The 23,392-nt window shown below is 41.0% G+C and overlaps 1 protein-coding gene across 2 annotated transcripts in view; it reads left to right on the top strand.

The window, feature by feature from the left end:
* Window positions 1–23,392, top strand: part of LOC126335041 (xaa-Pro aminopeptidase ApepP-like) — a 232,299-nt gene that overhangs the window by 130,027 nt on the left and 78,880 nt on the right. For both annotated transcript variants that reach the window (XM_049997910.1, XM_049997909.1), the window contains exon 4: window positions 22,955–23,066. In XM_049997910.1, coding sequence (XP_049853867.1) covers window positions 22,955–23,066 — 112 coding nt within the window. The remainder of the gene's footprint in view (window positions 1–22,954; window positions 23,067–23,392) is intronic.

The raw sequence follows: 23,392 nt of genomic DNA, 5'->3' as shown, positions 1-23,392 counted from the left end.
ATTTGCATACAACTACCAAGAAGTAGAAACTAATTCTGGCAGAAATGAAATATATTGTGGAGGCCCATTGTCCTCAAATTAAGTGGCTGTACACTCATCATTAGATCAAAGTCACAGAACTTGCTCAAATACGAATGTGTCATTACCAGTGGTACAAATAACAGATAAGAAACTGCCCTCACATAAGAATTTCTGTTTTATAAATATCATAACCCAGGTAATCTGTGATGGGAAAGTACTGTCAGTGCTCTTTGCCACGCGAGAATTCTCCCACCTCCAAATAAATAATCAGATATTCTCCAAGTCAATGAACCTCACAGGACACATTAGCATATTACAGCATGTTCTAGGTACATTGTAGTTCATGATTACTAAAAGCAATAAAAATTACCTTTATTTCTTGAAGGCATGCAGACAGTGTGAAAACATATTTTTTAGGCAGATGCTGCCTCCTGATGGGATCATACAGAAGCAAAAACTAGTGAAGCACTGAAAGCAGATAATGAAAAGTTCACGCAGCAATAAGGCACAATGTGAAATGGGAAAGTTCAGTTTTGCACAAACTACGGTTTCTAAATCAGTTCTAATTTGTGGCTAGAATGTGTTCCGTCTGAAGGAAGTTTATTAAATTTAAACTTATAGTATGTTCATGAATTGTGCAGCAAACTAATGTTCTAATTTGCAGATCCATCCTTTAGCTTTATGTATGTATGGGATTCCCCTGTGCTTTTTTCCAGTTACTTGGCACTTGACTTTGCACTGGTGAGTGGTGTGTGATAAATGCAATCTAATGTGGATGGTTTTCTTGTAGTAGGAATGTCAAATTGAATAAAATTTCATATATTAATCATTTGACTAATTTATCATCTTGACAGTTTACCATTATGACAAAAATGTTTAATCCTCAATAATATTTCATAAAGTCATCCTGTGGCAACAGATCGATAAACAGTTACTTTAGGCAACCTGTGCAAACACAAGTCTGTTAATCTGACGTGGGAGTTGGCAGGGGGGAGGGGGGGCATGGGGTGAGGGAGTGGGGAACTGAAAATGAACTGTGTAAATATTGAGTGATCCTCTTGAAATGAGGTATAATGCATTGAACTGCTGGAGAGTGCCTAGAGCTATGGAAGATAGTACGCCCCATCTGTTGTGGAATTTCTAAGTAAACATTTCATGATTTCCCAATAGCATGCATGTCTGTTTTTATACCGCTGCATGTAACAATCAGTCATACATTTAAGATCAAATAATTATGCAGGTTGGGTGGGTCTGTAATCTGAATCTTCTGAATTTGTATCTGTTGCAGACATCTTCTGAAAAACAGTCCTGTAACACTAACTACAGTGTAAGTGTCAAACAGTAGTAAAGTAGATAAAACATTCATCAGTCTGAATTCTGGTCCTGTCGTATATGGTATGCAATTGCCCTTTGTCTGACCTTAGATCTGTTTTACCAACTAATTAAAGAGGGACATACAGTTTAACTTGGATTCCAAACCATGGAGCAACATTTTTCACATTAACTAACACTGCCAGAGATACCACACAGGTACCAGTCAGAAGTTATGGTTTGGTGGAAAAAATTGGTGCAGTAAATCATGTTGTACTCTTTGCACAGCACATAACTGTTTTCACACCTAGCAGAGACTCTTGGTATAACTAGTGATGGTTTTCAGACCTTGAACGCTGATCATACTGTGAGTTCAAGTACCCCAATAAATGTAGCCATGCTTCATTGTAAAAAATAGAGATTTTCAGGAACAACCTCTCTGTCATGCCCAAACTGCAATACCTAGTTTCAGTACTAATATACACTGTCTGTCAGAAAAGTTCTGAGACTGGTTTTATTCACGATGTATAAAAGATGCCGACACAGTATCTACACTGGTAACTTGAACAAAAGACTGTAGACAGCAGATGTGCGTGAACCAGTCACCTGTGAGCAATTGGTACCGAGTAGTGGGTGTGCAACTACAGTGTATCAACGTTGTTGTGTCATAAATCACAATAGGGCAACATCTCTAAATCAGGAGTTCAATATATCATCTGGAATGTCTTGAAGAAAAGAAAAATGCATGCGAAGTTTGTTCCACACACTTTGATTCCCAAACAAAAACAAGGACACATGGAAACCAGCAACAACTTGACTGAAATACAAAATATAGAAAATTCTTTTCTGAAAAAGATCACCATGAGGGCCGAGTCTTGCTGTTATCAGTACAAACCTATCAAAAAATTGATAAGTGCAGAAAATTTACATGAACAATCAGTGCTCTGACATCATAGTCGATGTTCAAGCCATTGTGACTCATACACAAATTGAGGGGAGGGAGGGGGGGAGATACACCTGAAGTATTGAAACATTTATCTTAAGTTTTCTCTCATTTTTGTTAATCCAGTCTTGTCGAAACTTTTTGGACTGAGAGTGTAGAGCATAAATATCTAAACTGGTCAGCCAACTTACTGCAGTCACTCTGTAAGCTTTCAGTTTCAGTTTGTGCAAGATGTGTGAGCACATGCTAGTGCCAAACCCGTCAGTCCTCTTCCCGATGCCGCTACTGTCTCGATTCTGCTAAAACCAATGTGCCACCTGGCAACGTCTGATCAGTGAGCTGTAGTGCATGTAGCATTCACAACCTGCCTCCCCAATTTTTTTCCAGTGCAATTCTGGACACAGCACTTGGATTGCTGGTGAAACACCCTGTCCATCTTCCCTCATTGAAATTATGTGATGTATTAAACATCAGCTATGAAAGCAATGCTTCCCTTTACATCTCATTTGTGCAGCCATTTAATTATCACATTGAATTTCAACAAATATCACCATTATGCATAAAACGATGCTGATGGCATTGCTAACAACTATTCCTTACCGGGTATCAGGCCGGAATGGTTTTATTTGACCTTGAACTATGCACTGCTTACCAGACACATATAATCATTGGTGGTACACATCGAAATAGGCCCCACTTGAGTCCACACATCAATCCCCTTTCAACTCTAATTGCATCTGTGGTTAATAATAAGGGTTAAGGTAGGAAATACTGTGACACTCACACTCACAATACGAGAACTAAAACCAATTTCGTATAAAGTATCTATCCCAGATTAGAGTTTGGAGTGGAATTTTACACTTCATTTACAAGGGGCAGGAGCTTGCAACGTGTGCTACCAGCCCATACTAACCTGCCTTGGGCAGGCTGGCTCACACAGCATGAGTAGGTTCATCCTAGCAACGACCTAAACGTGCCCTCATATAGCAAGAGGTGAGAACATGAGATGAACCCAGGAACATTGTCCAACACGATCATTTTGGTAGTCTAGGTGTTAAGCATGGAGAGGCATAATGTTGTGTGGGTGTACTGACCTCCAAATCTTTGAATACAGTATACTCACTTCTGAATGTTACTGTGAGTCTGTACCCCTTCCCCAAGCGCATCTTTTCAGGATGCATTCGGTCCTGACTTCATATTTATAGGTGACAATGTGTGACAGCATCAAACAATGCAAGTAGAGGACTTCTTGGAATTTTTGTTTATTTTATTTTATCGTATGGTGAGGGCCCCCCCGTTTCGGCAGACTGTTCGCCGGGTGCCGGTCTTTCAATTTGATGTCATCTCCGCGACCTGCAGCTGATGAGGATGAAAGTATGATGATGAGGACAGCACAACACCCAGTCCCTGGGTGAAGAAAATTTCCCGAACCAGCCGGGAATCGAACTCAGGCCCAGAGGATTGACAGTCCGTCACACCGATCATTCAGCTACTGGGGGCAGACACTTCTTGGAATGAGAGGATATTTGGCAAACGGACTGGCCTGCTCGTTTTCCCGACTTAAGTCCTGTGGAGCATGAGTGGGGTGCATTGGGGGGAGGGGGGAGAGATATATTGCAGCATATCCACATGCACCAATGACCTTCCAGTAGTTGTCAACTGCGCAGGTAAATGAATGGAAGAACCTATCACAAGAACTCCTTACGACCTTGTGGCCACAATGGGTGCTTGTTGCAGAGATGCAGTGCCATCTATGATGATCATATGAGGTGGAATCAAATTTTTTTGGAACTAGTGCTGCCATCTGGAAAGCAGGAGTAGTAGATCTTTGCACCACTAGGTGGCCAGAGCTTCATATCTGATGAAGCAATGTGTGGAGCAGCATTCAGCTGGAAGGACATGTTGCGTGTCCACAGTGTTTTCCGTAAAACCCTGTGTTTGGTGTGTGGCGATTTTAAGATGGATTCGTGAGCAGAACAGCGTGTGTGTATCAAATTCTATGCAAATCTCAGGAGAAGTGCTACGGGGACCCTTGCAATGATTCAACAAGTGTTTGGAGGACAGAGCATGAGCCTATGCATGCTTGGTTCAGGGCTGGCCGTACAGACATTGAAGATGATGCTCACATGGGAAGGCCTGTTACCCACACAATGCCAGACATTGTTGACAAACTTCAACAGTTGGTTCATGTGGATCGACGTCAAACCATTCAAGACCTTGTGGATGAAGTGGGTATTGGTTATTGGACATGTCAACAAATGTTGAATGATGAAATGGGCATGCATCGTGTCGCCGCAAAATTTGTGCTAAGGATCTTGGCTGCCAATCAGAAGGCACAGCGTGTTGAAGTGTGCATGGACCTTCGTCAGACTTCATCTGATGATCCAACCTTCTTGTTATGGGTTATCACCAGCGAAGAGAGCTGAATTTACGGTTATGACCCAGAGACAAAGCAACAATCATCTAAGTGGAAGAGCCCGGGCTCTCCAAGACCCAAAAAAGCGAGACAGGTGAAGAGCAAAGTGAAGAACATGATCATCGTTTTCTTTGATACGAAGAGAACTGTGCACAAAGAATTCGTCCCACCCAACCAAACACTGAATTCTGTGTACTATTATGATGTTTTGTGACGGCTCTGTGAAAACGTGCAGCGACAATGGCCCAAACTTTGGCATCAAGAGAACTGACTGCTGCATCATGACAACATGCCCTGTCACACACACTTGCTCACCAGGACATTTTCGGCAAAAAACAACATGGCAGTTGTACCCCACCCACAGTACTCACCAGATTTGGCACCTTACGACTTTGAGCTATTCCCGAAACTGAAACTCAAGTTGAAAGGCCGTTGGCTCGACACTGTAGGGAGGATCCAAGAAGCATCGCTGGCCCTAATAAACACACTCAAAGAACAGGACTTCCATAAAATGTTTGACCAGTGGCAGAAGCGCTGGGACCGGTGTGTAAGTGCAGATGGGAACTACTTCGAGGGTGATGGTGACCATTAGTCCAAAGGTAAGGTTTTCAACAGATGGCAGCACCAGTCCCAAAAAATTTTGGATAGCACCTCGTATACCCTATTAAGAACCATGTCCCACCTTTTGTACGGTCCAGGGAACCATCATAAGTTGCACTGATATCTAACTAAACATTTAAGCAGAGGCTACATGGAGCTCTGCAGACTGTACAGTCCTCCCCCTCCCCCTGAGCTGAACTGTTAGTCCCACTAAGGCAAACAGTCATTGTCAGAAGTGTTCCCCATGTCACAGTTAGAGTCCTGCTATGAATACTGACACCTGAACATAAGTGATCTTGCTGATGATGCAAGTGCTGTTGTTGATTCTCTTGTTGGTCCGGTTGATGGGGATGGTGTTGGTACTGCTGTTACTGTTGTTGCTGCTGCTGTTGCATGTAATCTGCAGCAGCAACAAGAGAATCAACAAAACAGCACCTGCATCAGCAGCAGGGTGCAGGGACAGCCCAGCTCCTGTCCATGTGTCAATATTCACAGCACCAGGACTTGGACTGTCTGTTGTGGTGAGCACTTTGCGATCTTACTCTTCCACACATCATCAGTTGATTTTCACTCTTCTGAATAATTGACTCATTTCATAAGCTTCAAGAGGAGTAAGATGTACAAATAACTTTCTTACTTATCTTAATTTTCTCATAGTTGGCTCCAGTTTGTCACCTCTAGGGGCTGAAATTTTTGACTCCGTAGGTTCCAGATGACATGATAATTATTAAGTAGGCCTACTGTGCGCTACACAGGCATGCTTTGCAGACACAAAGATAAACACTGGCACCAAAACCTCTGCGTCAGTAAATAAATTAAAAAAAAGTTAAAAGACGAGCTTTTTTTTTCCGCCCCGAGTTTTGACCACTGCATTTTCATACATTATCCAACGAAGTAAACACAAATTCCATATTGTTCATCTTCGAATGTAGCAGCATTTCAATTAACTGCGAAAATCCGACTGGCAAGACTTTTGACAATATGGCCAACTCTACATTCTGAATTTTTTCCTACCTGTGAGAAGAGATGGTTGCTAATAGGAACTTTCATGAATTGTGAATCGCATGCAGTACTCTCTTCACCATAAGAATAATACGAATACAAACATTTTTCCATGTATTGTTTCGTGTTTGCTGCTATCTCATTTAAATCCTGTTTGCCTAATAAGCTACGAAACTAGAGTGAGACAACAGCAAACTCGGAAGAATGTACATATCATGTCATGTTTATATTCGTATTATTCTTGTGCCTAATAGTGATACAGTCAGAAATGAAGCACGGCAATTGACTAGATTTTTAAATCTAAGATGACTCTAATTTCTGTGCAGAATGTAATGTACTAAAGAGGCGCCTGCAAAGATTTTCAAACGGAGAAAAATCTTCGCTAAACTCTGGTTCAGAACATCTTATATCATACGCAGTCTATTATTTGGTTCTTGTTGATCATTATCAAAGAAAGCAGCAGTGTAAGTAACAACAAATAGCAGTCTCTTGGTAAGCGGGGGCAGCGCGCACAAAAGCAAGCCATGCCGTGAGCGGCGACAGGCGGTCAACACGAACTATCAGAATGCGACAAACAATGCATGACATAGTACAGTAACGCATTTTCAGCTTAGAGTGACGTGAACACCTATAACAAAGAAAACGCCGCTTATCAGATCAAAGAAAAATAAGCAATCAATTCAAACCAGACGAAGCACGTGAAAAAGGAAGGGTACCCGTATAAATACGGACGGAGCGCCTGACGCTTAGCAATGGCTACCTGGTAAAGCTTAACTGCTAAGCTTACGACTCGAACCAAACTACTGTAGCTGTATCGTCATTCATTCGACCTAAATTGTATCTCATATTACAATGGACCAACTTTGTTTCGATTTGGAGATGCGGCCTAAAACTTTTCTCTCCCCTAGAATTTCGAGTCTCAAATTTCACGTGCCACTTAGATTCGAGAAATTTTTTTTTCACTTGATTTCGAGTCTCATTTTTCAGACGCGGCTTAGATTTGAGTAAATACGGTACCGTAATTTGATGTTTGTGGGCATATGATGCATTTGCGTGACTGCAGAGTGCAACACATTGTTGAGCCTTGTTACCACATCTTTGATGATACCACCACCAGTTACTACTATCAACCCAATCCTAGTCGTCCTGCTCTTGAATACAAGTTTTGGTTCACCACTTGTTACGTAGTATGGCATCTGAGTGTTGTTTGTGTTAAAGCACTGCTATTTGGGCACCACTTCGTCAGTTGTTGCCATGTGCATGCTGGAAGTTATGAGTGGTCTGGGTCCACTAGGTGGCCTTGCCCAAAGCATGCACTGTCCAGGGCTATCTGTCATATTGTTTGCCTCCATGCTGAAAACATTCTATTGCAAGTTGTTTGATATGGTATCCACCTTACCCACCAGAACACTGAGAGGCATCTCTGTTTAGCTGCTAAAATGGTTCGAATGTTAGGTGGATGTTCATTTGAGCCAAAACATGCACCAGTTTCTTGAGTAACTGTTTGGGAGACTTGCCTCGTAATTATTTATCTCTGAGTAATTTCTCCAGTCATATCACCAGCATCAGTCAGAAATGTTTCATGAAATAGTTTCTTAATTCAATGTAACACTGAGTTTGCAATACTTTTGCTTGAACTATCTGCACTTCATTTAAGTGCACCAAAAAAACAATCAATGTTACTCCTGATGCCATGCTGTTCAAAAATGCTCTCTGCTTGCCTGAAACATAACTCTGGTCTTGTTGTCCAGAATGGCCATAATTTTAAGTGGCTGAGAGTCCTATCTTATGTTGAAGTTGGGAGGTGCCTGAAGTGCTAATTGGTTGATGAACTTGCCTCAGAGTGACATATGGTAGGCATGCTCTTCTGTGTTTCCTCTTGCTTGAAGTCATCATCAACATTGAAGTTATCAACTGGAGCCCAACAACTCTCAGCACTGTCTTGTGTACGAGACAAGTGAAGCAATGTATTGCCCCGGAGACTCCCTCTGAAATGTTTGTTGGCGTACTTGGATAATTTTTAGGCCCTGCTACACATATCCTGTCAGTTAAATCAGGGTCACCGTCCTCACTTTGACTCAAGAGATAGGGTTAAACATTCACTTCCTCTATACAACTACTCAATTGCCTGTAGCCATCTGAATAGTCTCAAAAGACTCCTAAGACTGGACAACAAATATTCCAAACCATTTGGAAAGATTTATTACTCTATAACAAAATGGCTCTGAGCACTATGGGACTCAACTGCTGTGGTCATTAGTCCCCTAGAACTTAGAACTACTTAAACCTAACTAACCTAAGGACATCACACACATCCATGCCCGAGGCAGGATTCGAACCTGCGACCGTAGCAGTCGCACGGTTCCGGACTGCGCGCCTAGAACCGCGAGACCACCGCGGCCGGCACTCTATAACAACCTACAATAAATTGCTCTTAGAAGGGGAGCAATTTCTTGAACATTATCTAAGCAGAACTGAACAGGTACACCATTGCATCCACTTGTAATCCTTCTGTGCAGTCTGTTTGTTTTTCATGTTCACAACCACTTATCACTTTACATGTAATTTCAGAGTTTGTGCCAAGTCCAAAGAAAGAAGCATAGGTCCACAGTAAGACCGTTTTCAGGAAAACAAGAACAAAATCATTTCTCATAGTGGCACAAACATTTGTATATCTTCAATGGGCCAAACAACACAGAAAGTGGACAACAGTTGACTGGAGGCATGTAGTGCCCTCCAGTGAGTCGCAAGGTTGTTTTAAAAGGATGCAAGGATTCGAGTACACCAAAGGGCCCCATAGCATTTTAACCCACAGTGTGGGAAGGCATTGTTTGGTCCATCTGTGGTTGTGTAATGTTTTGCAGATGCTTTTTGGGCCACTAATTCGGGGTACTGTGAATGTGAGACAGGAGATTTACTTAAAGATTCTCAATGCCAAAGTGCTCCCCATTCTTCTACATCTTCATAATGATCATGCTGGGCAACTCCCTTCTTCCAATAAGACAATACATTGGGCTGCGAACATATGTTCCTGGTCTGATGAACACTTAGGATCACTATATCACCTTGACTAGTCCACTAAATCACCTGATCTTAATCTTGCAGAAAATGTGTGGGACTTTCTATAATAGTAGTCAATATTGTTGTTGTGTAGTGTTGTGGTCTTCAGTTCAAAGACTGGTTTGACACAGCTCTCCATGCTACTCTATCCTGAGCGAGCCTCTTCTTCTTCAAATAACTACTGCAACCTACATCTTTCTCAATCTGCTTACTATATTCATTTCTTGGTCTCCCTCTATGATTTTTATTCCCTTACACTTCCCCCAAATACTAAATTGAAGATTACTTGATGTCTCATAATGTGTCCTATCAACCAATCCATTCTTGTGGTCAAGTTGTGCTATAAATTTCTTGTCTCCCCAATTCTTATCAGCACTTCCTAATTAGTTACATGAGCAACCCATCGAATCTTCAGCAATCTTCTGTAGCACCACATTTCGAAAACTTCTATTCTCTTATCATCCCAAGATTTATCTTGCATGTTTTGCTTCCATAAATGGCTATGGTCCAAACTTCTCTTCTTCAGAAAAGCTTTTCTTGTCATTGCCAGTCTACATTTTATATCTTCTCTACTTTGGCTGTCATTAGTTATTTTGCTGCACTAATAGCAAAACTCATCTACTACTTTAATAGGTGTCTCAGTTCCTGATCTGATTTCCTTAGTATCATCTGATTTAATTTGACTACATTGCATTATTCTTATTTTGCTTTTGTTTGTGTCCATCTTACATCCTCCTTTCAAGACACTGTCCATTCTGTTCAAACAGCACTTCCAAGTCCTTTTCTATCTCTGACAGAATTACAATGTCATTGGCAAACCTGAAAGTTTTTATTTCTTCTCCCTAAGCTTTAATTCCTACTATTGCTTCTTCAATATACATATTGAATAACATCGTGCATAGGCTACAACCCTGTCACACTCCCTTTTCAACCACTCCCTCCCTTCCACATCCCTCGACTCTTATAACTGCTTACTGGTTTCTGTGTATGTTGTAAACAGCCTTTTGCTCCCCTGCTACCTTCAGGGTTTCAAAGAGTGTATTCCAATCAACATCAACAAAAGCCTTATCTAAGTCTACAAATGCTATAAATGTGAGTTTGCTTTTCGTTAATTTATCTTCTAAAATAATACATAGGGTCAGTATTGCCTAATGCTTTCCTAAATTTCTCTGGAATCCAAACAGAATTTCCCTGAAGTTGCCTTCTACCAGTTTTTTTCATTCTTCTGTAAAGAATCCATATTAGTGTTTTGTACTCATGACTTATGAAACTGATAGTTGAGTAATTTTCACACCTATCAGCCACTGGTTGATATTGCTTTTGAAACCACAATTTACCGTGTTTCTTGGCTGTTTGGTGACAGTCATGATGACAGACCATCCCTGGAATTGGGAGTGAATATTGTAAGCTCCCTTCCCATTAAATCTACAATTATAGATTGTTCATATGAGTAGTGGGCTCACATCCATAGATTGCATTATTGTCAACAATAATCATGGCACCTTAAGAAATATGAATCCAGTTAGATTTATCATTTTAAAATAGGTGTATTATTAATGAAAGGAACTCTTGAAACAAGGACAGTTTTAACATTTAGCTCCACTGCTGTTGAGTTTATTTTCAAAGAGTTACTGTAGCTAATGCCTATCCTTTCAAAGTCACATGCACCTAATCTATATGACACAATTTTACCTTTCTATTTGAGTAAGCATACACATGTTGATGAGAAACTTTCGCTGAAGATTAAATTATTGTGAGAAATAATAGCAACTTATTGCACACTTCTTAAATACACTGAGGTGACAAAAGTCATGGGATAGTGATAGTATCGCATACACGAGGTATAAGAGGGCAGTGCATTGGTAGAGCTGTCATTTGTTTTCTGATTATTAATGGGAAAAAGTTTCCAACGTGATTATGGCCACATGACAGGAAATAACAGAATTTGAATACAGAATGGTAGTTGGAATTAGATGCATGGTGCATTCCATTTCAGAAATCATATCCCAAGAATCACAGTATCAAGAGTGTGCCAAGAATAACAAATTTTAGGCATTACCTTTTACCAGGGACAATGCAGTAGTCAACGGCCTTGACTTAGCGACTGAGAGCAACGATGTATGCTTAGAGTTGTCAGTGCTAACAGGCAAGCAACACTGCAAGAAATAACCACAGAAATCAGTGTGGGACATATGGCAAATGTATCCATTAGGACAGTGTGGTGAAATGTGGCATTAACTGGCTGCGGCAGCAGAGGACTGACACGAGTGCCTCTGCTAACAGCACAAATCGCCTGCAGTGCCTCTCCTGGGCTTGTGACCTTATTGGTTGGACCTCAGTCAACTGGTAAACTGTGGCATGATCAGGTGAATTCTGATTTCATTTAGTAAGAGCTGATAGTAGGTTTCAAGTGTGGCACAAACCCCATGAAGCCATGGCCCAATTTGTCAACAAGGCATTTTGCAAGCTTTCTTAATGGTGTGGGCTGTGCTTACATGGAATGGACTGGATCCTCTGGACTGGAAATGGTAATGTTCAGCTACTTGGAGCCTATTGATGGACTTCAGGTTCCCAAACAACGTCATGTCACTGGGCTACAACTGGTCACAATTGGTTTGAAGAATATTTTGGATAATTTGAGTGTCTGATCTGGCCACCCAGATCCCATCAAACATTTGCGGGATATAATCAAGAGGTCAGTTCATGCATGAAATACAGCACTCACAACACTTTCACAATTGTTGACAGCTAAAGAGGCAGAATGGCTCCGTATTTCTCCACAGGACTTCCAACAACTTGTTGAGTCCTTGCCATGTTGAGTTGCTGCACTACACCAGGCAGAAGAAAGTCTGACACAGTATTAAGAGGTACAGTGCTATAGCAGAGACATTGTAAGAACATCCCTGACAGCTTCCAGCACTGTTGCCAGATTTCAACTATGAAGCGCCAATGGCTGCAGGCAAAAACAGTAGCCCTGTTCAGAGCTGTGGTATCACTGAAGTGTTGCCATTGAGACGTTTACAAAATTGTGTTACACTACTGGCTGAGGTAGGCCTGGCAAAGGTGTCATGCCCAGCCCACAGCGACCATCAGGGATCATCCTATAGGGACTCAACTATAGAAAAAATAACTCGGCAGACTCCATGCTTCAGCTTAACCGTACGCCTCACATTCTTAGGCTCACATCATTGTTCATTGATGACAATTCTCAAACTTTAGCTAGCCATCTGGCAGCTTAAGGTAAGCACTGGAGGAAATAAAAAAGAATATCACCTCAGCAAAGCATTTGAGCGTACATGGTAAGCTTACAGGGGTGAAAGCAAGGAGCGTTCAAAACAAACTTTTATGTTTTCTATACATAACTGAACTGAAATGATAATATTATTAAGAAATTATCACATCCCTCATTCTGTTGAACCTTTCTTTTAAATTTAAGTAACTAAAACTTACAGTGAGACTTGCGTTTACAACCAGGATCAATAAATTACATGGACAATATATTAAATACTACACAATGAATTTGAGATTGCCATGTTTCCTTCATTGGTTATTTTGCATTGCTTGCTTAAGATTACTGTTGCCCAAGAATTAACTTGCTCTTGCATCTAGAGGGGAAACTACAAATATTTTATTTAATCACATTGAGTTTGTACTATGTCTTCTATACTGTTCTCATATTTATGAAAGCTCATAAATAAATTAAGTTTATTTTAAAATTTTGTATTTTTGAGGCAGTGGCCTCCAGATGCGTAATAAACATAAACATGGTACATAGTATCCTACTAAGGACCATCTTTACATTTATTACATTAATTTCTTTATATTGTGGACATATTTGGTTTCAATTCCCATCTAATATAAGATTTGGATACATAACTGAGCAATGCCAGCTAATGCAGTAAAAGAGATCTAATACAGATCCCACCATTGACACGCTATACAAATTATTTGTCATTGGTTGATGAATAAAGGGATGGCATGAATTAGGCCACTTGTATACCGTAGTCGCTCTCCCTTCTATCCTCCATCCATGGCTACCATGTCGTCTTTTCAATAAACATACATTTCTGCTCATCCCAGCAGATTGCTGTCAGTTGTACCACACAAGATGTCTTAGCAGAGTGAGTTTTGTAGTGATAAAGATAAATAATGATTATGTTGTTCATAATACTTATATCCACAGAGAACAAATTACATGATACACACACAAATAGGAGCTGTTACTCAAACATAGGTCACACCTCATAGACAGCAAGGACAAAGAAGAAACAAGGAGCCAGATTACCTATATAACATTACTACTTAAGGTGGCAACAGTTTCAGCTCGTGATCAAAATACATGTATTACTCTCTAGCAAGTGGTTCCGTTAACGCAGCAGCAAGCATTTGCTTGGATGGCAAGTACCTAACAACAGTCTTATTCCTTTGTACACATTGTATAATAAAATTCTCTTTAGCACAAATATATTTCAATCTAGAATGCAATACAGGATTTTGTATCAGTCTAATAGAACTCTGGTTGTCATGAAAAATTATTACAGTATTTTGACACATATTATTTAACTATTCTCCTGTCAGCCATCTCAGATACACTGAGTTAATGACCTGTTATTCACATACCTAGAAAGGACTCTGCTTCTCCTAGATCTTTACCTTCAAAACGCTCAGATAATACCCAATACAGTTTGTCTTTCATCACATTGTTACTACACATTACATAAAAATCGTCCACATATGAAACAACATTGCAAGATTTTTACCTGACCTTTTAATGAATACAAGATTTTCATCACTATTTGCAGAATAATCTAGATCTAAAACCACACTTTTGCCTTTGCAGTCCACTGTCTTGGCTGAATTTTAAACTGTAAATGTTCTTTTGAAGTAACACCATCTCGTTTCATGAAAATAGTTTCCTCCAAGTCCACCTACAGAAAAGCAGTCTTAATATCAAAATGATACATCTTAAGATCAAGATTTACAGCTAAACTAATGAAAATTCCAAGAGTACTATATCTCACAACATGTGTAAAGGTTTCACAATAATCTCTAACAAACTTTAGTGTAAATCTCTTAGCAATAAGTCTAGCTAGGTAGAGTGCTGTACCACCTGGATTCCTTTTCGACTTAAATACCCACTTATTACCTACAATATTTTTACTCTTTGGTGGGCCTACAAGTTACCAAACACCATTGTTCTGGAAACCCTTTATTTCCTCTTTCATGACCTTTATCCAGTCTTCTCTGTCACTCGTCAACATTGTATCCTCCAAGTCCACAGGATCTTCTCCCAAACAGAAAAAAACACTTGCCAAGTAGGTGACATAATCTGGGTACTCCTTGGGTTTTGGTACCTTCTGACTGGAAGGTCCCCTTCTGTAGCATCAGGGCCTATTGGCTGCATCTCAGTCTCTTCTATGTCTACCACTGACTGAGCATCTGGGATATAGTGTGCGTCTTGATCACTATCGGTTTTGTCAGTCCCAGCATTGCTGACTTCCAATATTTCCTCTGCCTGTCCTCATTCAGTATGCCATTAATTCAGCCAGAACATACAGTAATCTTCATTATTTACAACTAGTGTTCTGGTGCTGCTAGTCATGAACTACAAAAATGATATTTCGTCCTTTCACAATTTTCTTGGGGTCCTATGGATCAATTAGTCTGTAGCCTCTCATTGTTTCATCATAACATACAAAACAAGTTCTTTAGCTTCAGCATTCCAGTCTCTTCTATTTTGATCTGCTATAAGGAGAAGGGCCCAAGAACCAAACACCTTTAAATGGTTCAAACAAGATACTATTCCCTTCCATAACTTCTGTGGAGTCTCCCCATTAATTGCTCTGTGACAAACACAGCTGTAATGCATACTTCTTCCTGATATTGCTTAGGCAGACCCAATTCAAATAACATGCACCATGTCATCTCTCAAACTGTTCTGTTAGTCCTCTCCACTACACCATTCTGTTCTGGACTGTAGGGCACACCAATCTGATGCTCCATTCCATTCTTTCTGAGAAATGAATCAAACTTAGAGTTTACAAATTCACTGCCATTGTCTGATCTAACTACTTTGATCTTTGCACCAACTCTATTTTCTGCCTGAGTTTCAGATGCAGAGAAAAATTCAAATGTTGATCATTTTTCTCAAGAAAATAACAGAATATTCTTCTGGGACAATCATCCACTTCTACATACAAGAACTTAGCCATACCATGTGACATTTTTTCCAATAGACTACATAAACCCATATGTTCAAGAACAAGCATCCCACTTCCATGTTGTCTTCCAGTCTTAGGAAATCCACATTTTAACATATTACCAAGCACACACAGTTTACACTTGGCAATATGTTAAGTTTTGCAACACTCCAACTTCGTGCCACCACTCTGTAAACATAACTTAAGTCCAGTGTCAACTGTAACATGGTCAAGCGTATGGGGCTATAACTCTTCCACATTATTATTTTTTTAAACAGTTAGAGCATGCTCATCTGACAACACAGGTTCACAATTTTTTAGTTTATAAATGCCATTTGACTCTGACCCAAATCCACTTTTGAGCATCTTATATCCATCTTTGTCAAAAACAACATTTGTGCCTTTCTCAAGCAAAGCAGAAACTGACAACAAATTAGTGGCTAAGCCAGGGATAAGAATAATGTCCCTAATAGAAGCTAACAATGTAATGAAAAGGAAAGGTGCTAGTCACCACATAGTGGAGATGCTGAGGTCGCAGATAGGCACAACAAAAAGTCTGTCACAAATAAAGCTTTTGACCATTAAGGTCTTCATCAAAAATATATCACATACATACATACATACACACACACACACACACACACACACACACACACACACACACACACACACACACACACACAACTGAAGCCACACTGCAAGCAGAAGCACCAGTGCATAGCGTACGATGGGAGTAGGGAGTAGCGACTGGGTTGGGGTAAGGAGGAGGCTGGGGCAGGGAGGGGGAGGGATAATAAGATAGGGGTGGTGGACAGTGAAGTGCTGCAGGTTAGACAGAGGGCAGGGGAGAAGTGGAGAGTGGGGTGGCAGAAAAGGGGAGAAGTAAAAATACTGTGTGCAATGGTGGAATGAGGGCTATGTAGTGCTGGAATGGGAACAGGGAAGGTACTAGATGGGTGAGGACAATGACTAACAAAGGTTGTTGCCAGGAGTGTTATGGGAACATAGGATATATTGAAGGGAAAGCTCCCAGTTTGGAAAAGCTGGTGTTGGTGGGAAGGATCCATATGACACAGCGTGCTCAGCAACACGGTGGTCCACTTGTTTCTTGCCCACAGTTTCTCGGTGGTCATTCATGCAGACAGACAGCTTGTTGGTTGTCATGCCCACATAGAATGCAGCACAGTGGTTGCAGCTTAGCTTGTGAATCACATGACTGGTTTCACAGGTAGCCCTGCGTCTGATGGGATAGGTGATGTTTGTGACTGGTCTGGAGTAGGCGGTGGCAGGAGGCTGTATGGGACAGGTCTTGCATCTACGTCTATTACAGGGTTATGTGCCTTGAGGTAAGGTGTTGGGAGCAAGGGTTGTGTAGGGATGGATGATTATATTGTGTAGGTTTGGTGGACAGTGGAATACTACTGTGGGAGGGATTGGAAGAATAGTGGGCAGGACGTTTCTCATTTCAGGGCACAATGAGAAGTAGTCGAAACCATGGCGGAGAATGTAATTCGGTTGCTCCAGTCCTGGATGGTATTGAGTTATGAGGGAAATGCTCCTCTGTGGCTGGATGGTGGGGCTTTGGGAGAGGGCAGGAGACTGAAAAGATAAGGCACGGGAGATTTGTTTTTGTACAAGGCTGGGAGGATAATTACAGTCTGTGAAGGCTTCAGTGAGACTCACAGTATATTTCAAGAGGGACTGCTTGTGCCTGTAGATGCGATGACTGTGGGTGGCTAGGCTGTATGGAAGGGACTTCTTGGTATGGAATGGGAGGCAGCTGAGGAAGTGGAGGTACTGCTGGTGGTTAGTAAGTTTGATATGGATAAAGGTTCTGATGATGTAACCATCTTTGAGGTGGAGGTCAACATCTAAGAAGGTGGTTTGTTTTGTTGAGTAGGTCCAGGTGAAGCAAATGGGGGAGAAGTTGTTTAGGTTCTGGAGGGATGTGGATAGGGTATCCTCACCCTTGATCCAGATCATAAAGATATCAACGGATCTGAACCAGTTAAGGGGTTTAGAATTCTGGTTGTTTAGAAATAATTCCTCTAGATGACACATGAATAGGTGCCATGTGGGTGCCCGTAGCTGTACCCCAGATTTGTTTGTAGGTAATGCCTTCAAAGGAGAAGTAATTGTGGGTGAGGATATAGTTGGTTGTGCCAACTAGAGTGGAGGTTGTTGGTTTGGAACTAGTAGGCAGGAGTGCAGGGAATGGTAGGGGTGAGCAGAGAGGTGGACTCTGGGGAGAGGTTCTGGGATGGTCCTAAGGATTTGGGTAGTGACTGGAGATCCTGCTGGATTTATGGAATGGAGTCACTGTGGCAAGATTTGTTGGTGGAAGTATCTGATAACTGGCAGAGGCCTTCTGCCAGGTAATCCTTGTGGTTCAAAACAACATTGGTGGAGCCTTTGTCCTCAGATAGGATTATAAGGTCAGGATCAGTTTTTAGATGGTGTACTGCAATTCTTTCTGTGGATGTAAGGCTAGTTTGCATGTTGAGGGATTTGGGGAATGATGATGAGGCAAGGTTCAAGGTTAAGAAGTTATGGAAAGTTAACAGAGGGTGATTTGGGGCAGTGGGAGTGGATCATGGTTGGATGGAGGAGTGAACTAAGTTAGGCAGGGTTTGACATTGGTCTTTCGTTGAGTCTGATTGGTAGGGTTGTTGTTGGTGAACAAGTGTTACCACTGTAGGGACTTGAAGAAGGAAAGGTCTGTCTTTAAGTCCTGCATGATTGAATTTGGGAGTGGGCCAAAAGGTGAGGCCTTTGGAAAGGACTGATATTTCTATGAGACTAAGGCTTCTGGAGGAAAGGTTAATGACTGTGTTGCAAGTCGTTTTAGATTCTGGATTGTGTGTGGTGGTGGGAGGGAGTTTTGGAGGGTGGGCTAAGTGGAGTAGGCCTGCGAGACAGGGTTTGTCAGCTGTGGGGGGACATGGGGGAGGTTTGGAGGTTGTTGTAGAGGTGGCGGACAGTGGTACTCCAAGATGGGAATAGGAAGTGAGCAGGGTGGAGAGCTTTTTGAGGTGGTATTGTGCATATTGCTTTAGTTCCTGCAGGGAAAGAGTTTCATTCTGTGTTATGGATTCTATGAATGTGGAATTACATAGTAGGAGAATTTTGGAGATGGAGAGAAGGTACTTTCTGATAGAAGATATGTCTGGTGAATTGACTGTAACATCTTCTGTCCATTAATTTATTAATTCAACATTATGAGCATATTGGAAAATTTTTTGTTTGGAGAGTTCAGGTACAAAATCCTGAAGCCCTTTCATTATTGAAGTCATTACCAGAATCAAAGATCCACTGATTCTGGTTGAAATCTGACATACCAAGTGTACAAAGCAATGATGTGTCTGCTCCCTTGGAATCCTTCTTTGATGATTCTTGCTTGTGGGGATAGTCAGACTTGATGTGACCATACTAGCAACAACTGAAACATGTTATTTTATATTTTTCTTGCTTGTCTTTTCAGAAACCCAGATGTGATTTCATACAGTGCTTTGTGAACAAGGCACTAACACTGCTAAACTTTCTCCAACTTGAGGTATTCTTCCACACTTCCATTTAGCAACTTTGCTTTGATGTTTTATCAGGTGAAATTTTCGTCCATTGTGCTAGATTCTAACCCATCTGGCAAGGAACACAAACTTTTGGTGAACATTTAAGAGTAATGACTGCAGTTAGTCCATCATCAACTGGTTTCCCCATGTTCTGCAGTTTGTTGGCTACATCCAGAATATGAGTAACGTAACTCTGAACATTTGCTTCAAACTTGGATAATGTAGTATCCAACAGAGCATCCTAGAGATTCATCCACTGAGTTGTATTCTTACCAGAAAGCAAGTTTTCCACGGCCCCCCACGATTCCTTTGTATTTGTTGTGTTTTCCATGTATACATATAGAGATTTGTACACATGCAAGGAATAAGTGTCCAAGCATCTATATCCTTCCTTGTGCTTGTAATGGTGCTTGCATCTATGTTAATATCTCTTAATTTTTAATGCATTAGAATGAGTTTAATTCCAAACTTCCATGTGCTGTAATCATCTTTGCTTCTCGACTTGTCTTCAACTGGACTAGTGGTTTTGGTGAAACATGCATCTAAAGACTTTTCAGAAACCTGAATTCACAGGCACTAAATCACATAGCTAATTTCTTTTGAAAACCAAGAGTTTAAATGCTTCAGACTGTGACAAAACACAAATCAAAACAAATATCACTCACAATGTGTTCAGATAACCTAAAATCCTTGTTCAGCTATTCATCTTCCTACCTACACAGCATACATAGTTCACTGCACAGATTTACACAGTTACTGGCAACTGCTAATGATCTGCACATTCAAACTTGTGGTAGGAAGTGTCCAGAATTGGACCTCAATATGAACAGGAAAATTTAGTGAAGCTTCGTAGTAGCTGATGTACCATCTGTCATTAGTGACTATACTGTATAGGAATTTCTGGAGATCACATCTGCAGAGAAGGTAGAGCGAACATGCAAACATGATACAATAAATTATATTTGGATATCATCCATATCAGCAGTTGCTGCTAAGCCTCACCTTCTATCTCCAAAGAAATTTTTGTAAGCACAGGAGAACATAAACAGGCAAATAAAGGCAGGTATAACGGACCCCGCTGGTAGTCAGTGGGTCTCACTGCTCCATACAGTTTTGAAGAAAAACAATATATGGTGTTTGTGTGGCGACTACAGAGCTCTAAATGCAAGGACAGTGCCTGATAGATATCCTGATAGATATCTCATTCCACAAGTGATGGACTTCAACAATGCAACTGTGAATCCACAGGTATTTAGTGTCACAGATTATGAGAATCCCTACACAAAAATACCAGTAGCTCCAGAAGACATTGAAAGACAGCTTTCACTATCCCATTTTGCCTGTTGACATATCACTACATGCCTTATAGTTTGCAGAACATGGCACATATCTGGCAATGATCCATCATTACTTGGATTTTTTGTTGTGTTGCATGGATGATAATTTGGTGGTCTCTGATTCACCAGAAACAACACAAAACTCATTTCAGGCAGTTTTTGTAATACTTTCAACAGTATGGTATAGTTGTGAATGAGGACAAATGCATCTTGGGTAGAGACAGGCCGAACTTTTTCAGTTTTAACATGTCTGCAATGGTTGTAACTCATATGCCAGAGGAAGTGTCAAACATGCATAAAATTCCAGTGCTGCAAACCTACAAACATCTAATGTGTTTCTTAGGGATGCTTAATTACTATAAAAAGCATGTGCCTACAGCTGTGAAGATACAAGCACCACTCAGTGACATTTTAAAAGGCAAACATACATCAGGTGGACAGATAGTGAAGTGGACTTAAGAGCAGTTGGTAGCCTTCCATAAAATGAAAGAATGCCATGCTGCTCATGCTTTTCTGTTGTGAATCATTATTAGTAGTAATGATATATACCAGTCAGGTAGCCTTAAGAGAAGCATTACAGCAATTGGTGAATAAAGCCTTACACTCCCTGGAATTTGTTTGCAAATGCTCATGCCAGTGCAACAAAAGTGAAATACAATAGCTAGAAAACTGTATCTGATCTGTGCTGTGATACAGCACTTCAGAGGCTTCATGGAAGGCAAGCATTTCACTGTCTACATGGATCGTGTTCCTTTAACTGCTCTATTATCAAAGGCCACAGAACACCGGTCACCTAGACAATGCCGAGAGGGAGAGTACATTTCTCAGTCCACCACTAACGTGAGATGTATCAGCTGCAGTAAGGATGTCGTGGATAACTTCTTGCACTGTTGTGCAAGTATCAAGGCTATTCCTTGGATAAATGTAGCAGAGCAACAACAGGATTACAGTGACTTACACTTGCTGCTTCCACAACAAACGTCCAGCTTCAGTCTGTCATAGATTTATATACCAGAACTACAAACTTTGTTGTGGTGTGACACATCCCACAACGTGCATCATGTGTCTATATCCAGACATCTCCAATGCCAGTTGTTTGAGGCTTCTTATAATTTAGTGCATCCATGAGTGAGAGCAACTATCAATTGCTCACAAAGAGGGTAATGTGGCAGGGGATAACAAAAGATTGCTGAAACTGGGCACAGCCATGCAAAAGATGTCAACAGTGCGTGCATGTACATTTGGACTTAATGAGTCCATTGCTGTATAGTATAATTACTTGTTGACAGTGATAGGTAGATTTACTCGTTGGCTGGAAGCCATTCCCATCATAGACATGACAACAGAAACTGTGGCCAGAGCTTTTGTCAGTGGCTGGCTGTATCACAAGATTTAGGGTGGCTCAGATGATAACAGATCATGGGAGGCAGTTTGAGTCACTGTACTCCATGAGCTTCTACACCTATTTGGCTGCTCATATGTCAGAACCACAAGCTACCATCCGACACGCAAAGGGATGGTAGAAAGGTTTCTTTGGAGGTAGTTATAATGTGCAACATGCAACACAACTGGTATATGGAGCACAAATATGACTTCTGGCTGAGCTCATTTCCAACAAACTAAGACATCTTCCAAGTGAAGAAGCTGCAATGAACTTCAGCCAGAATCTACTGAGAAGAATGGCTCAAATTCAGCCAACAGCACCAAAAATACATGGAGATAAATCAGTCTTTGTCCACAAGGACCTCCTGGTAGTGACACATGTCGGGCTCAGGGACAACTATATGTGGCACCCTTTATGATTTCCATACATGGTATGTTACAGAGTCCTCCAACTAGACATCAACACATTCAAAATAGAGGGACAAGACTGATAAGGACAAGACTGTTTCCATTGAATGCCTGAAACCAGCCCATTCAGAAAAGGACAGGAAGTGCCATTGGCCACTGGTCACAGTGTCTAAATGACCAGGAGCAGAAACAGTATTTCCTCTTCACCTCACAAGCCAGCAGCACAGAAGATCTGGATGATGTTTTGACCTCTACTTAAACCCAACACTGGATAAGGACACTATTCTCACTATTACCAGCAGTGGTCACATGGATTGGAAGACATGTGAAAGTTCCCTGACATCCTCGTTGCTCCTAGATTTTTTTTTTTAAGGGGGGGGGGGGGGGGGGTCTGCTGCAATGACCTCAGTGATTGATCTATCAGTTTGCACAATGAAACAAAATTAGTATATGATATCTTTAAGATTACTTTCTTTGTCTATCTCCTTGACGTGCACTTCTCTATTGTGACATACTTTTGTAGATGTTAAATTATTGTGAAATTAACATGAGTTATTCAAGATCATGTTTATTCAGTTGGTGTATGTGTCTACTTACCTTACAACCTAAAAATCGTAAACACTTCTCCATCTTACAGTATAACTTATCGTGTGTGGCCTCACTACCAGTATTTTATTTATACATGTTACTCTTTCACATTTCAGACACCATCAATTGCAGAATGGCTGAAAGCATCTTTAAACCCTGGAGTCAATGTATCTGCAGATCCCAAATTAGCATCATACAATGAATGGTCTGCATGGAATTCTAGTTTATGTAAGTACTGAAACCAGGTATAAAGACTGTGATGTAGCTGGCATTGGTTACTTTACTCTGCAGAAACGCCTGATGTTACTGTGATTTACAGATGATGCTCCCCCCCCCCCCACCTCCCCCCTACCACGAAGTCTGGGATGGGCCCTGTGTTTTGCAGGCAAATGCACTCTGGAATAGGCAGCTCACCAGGTCTATGCCATACACGTGTACATCCATCACTCACAAACAAAGAGAACCCACTCTCATTGCTGAAGATAACAGAGCACCATTCCATGCTCCAGTCAACTCTCACAACACCAGATTGTAGCCAAGTTTGGTGGTTTCAT

The sequence above is a fragment of the Schistocerca gregaria genome, chromosome 2 (assembly GCF_023897955.1).
Source record: "Schistocerca gregaria isolate iqSchGreg1 chromosome 2, iqSchGreg1.2, whole genome shotgun sequence".
NCBI lineage: Eukaryota > Metazoa > Arthropoda > Insecta > Orthoptera > Acrididae > Schistocerca > Schistocerca gregaria.
Note: the sequence above shows the minus strand (reverse complement) of the source record. Positions and strands in the feature narration are given on the sequence as shown.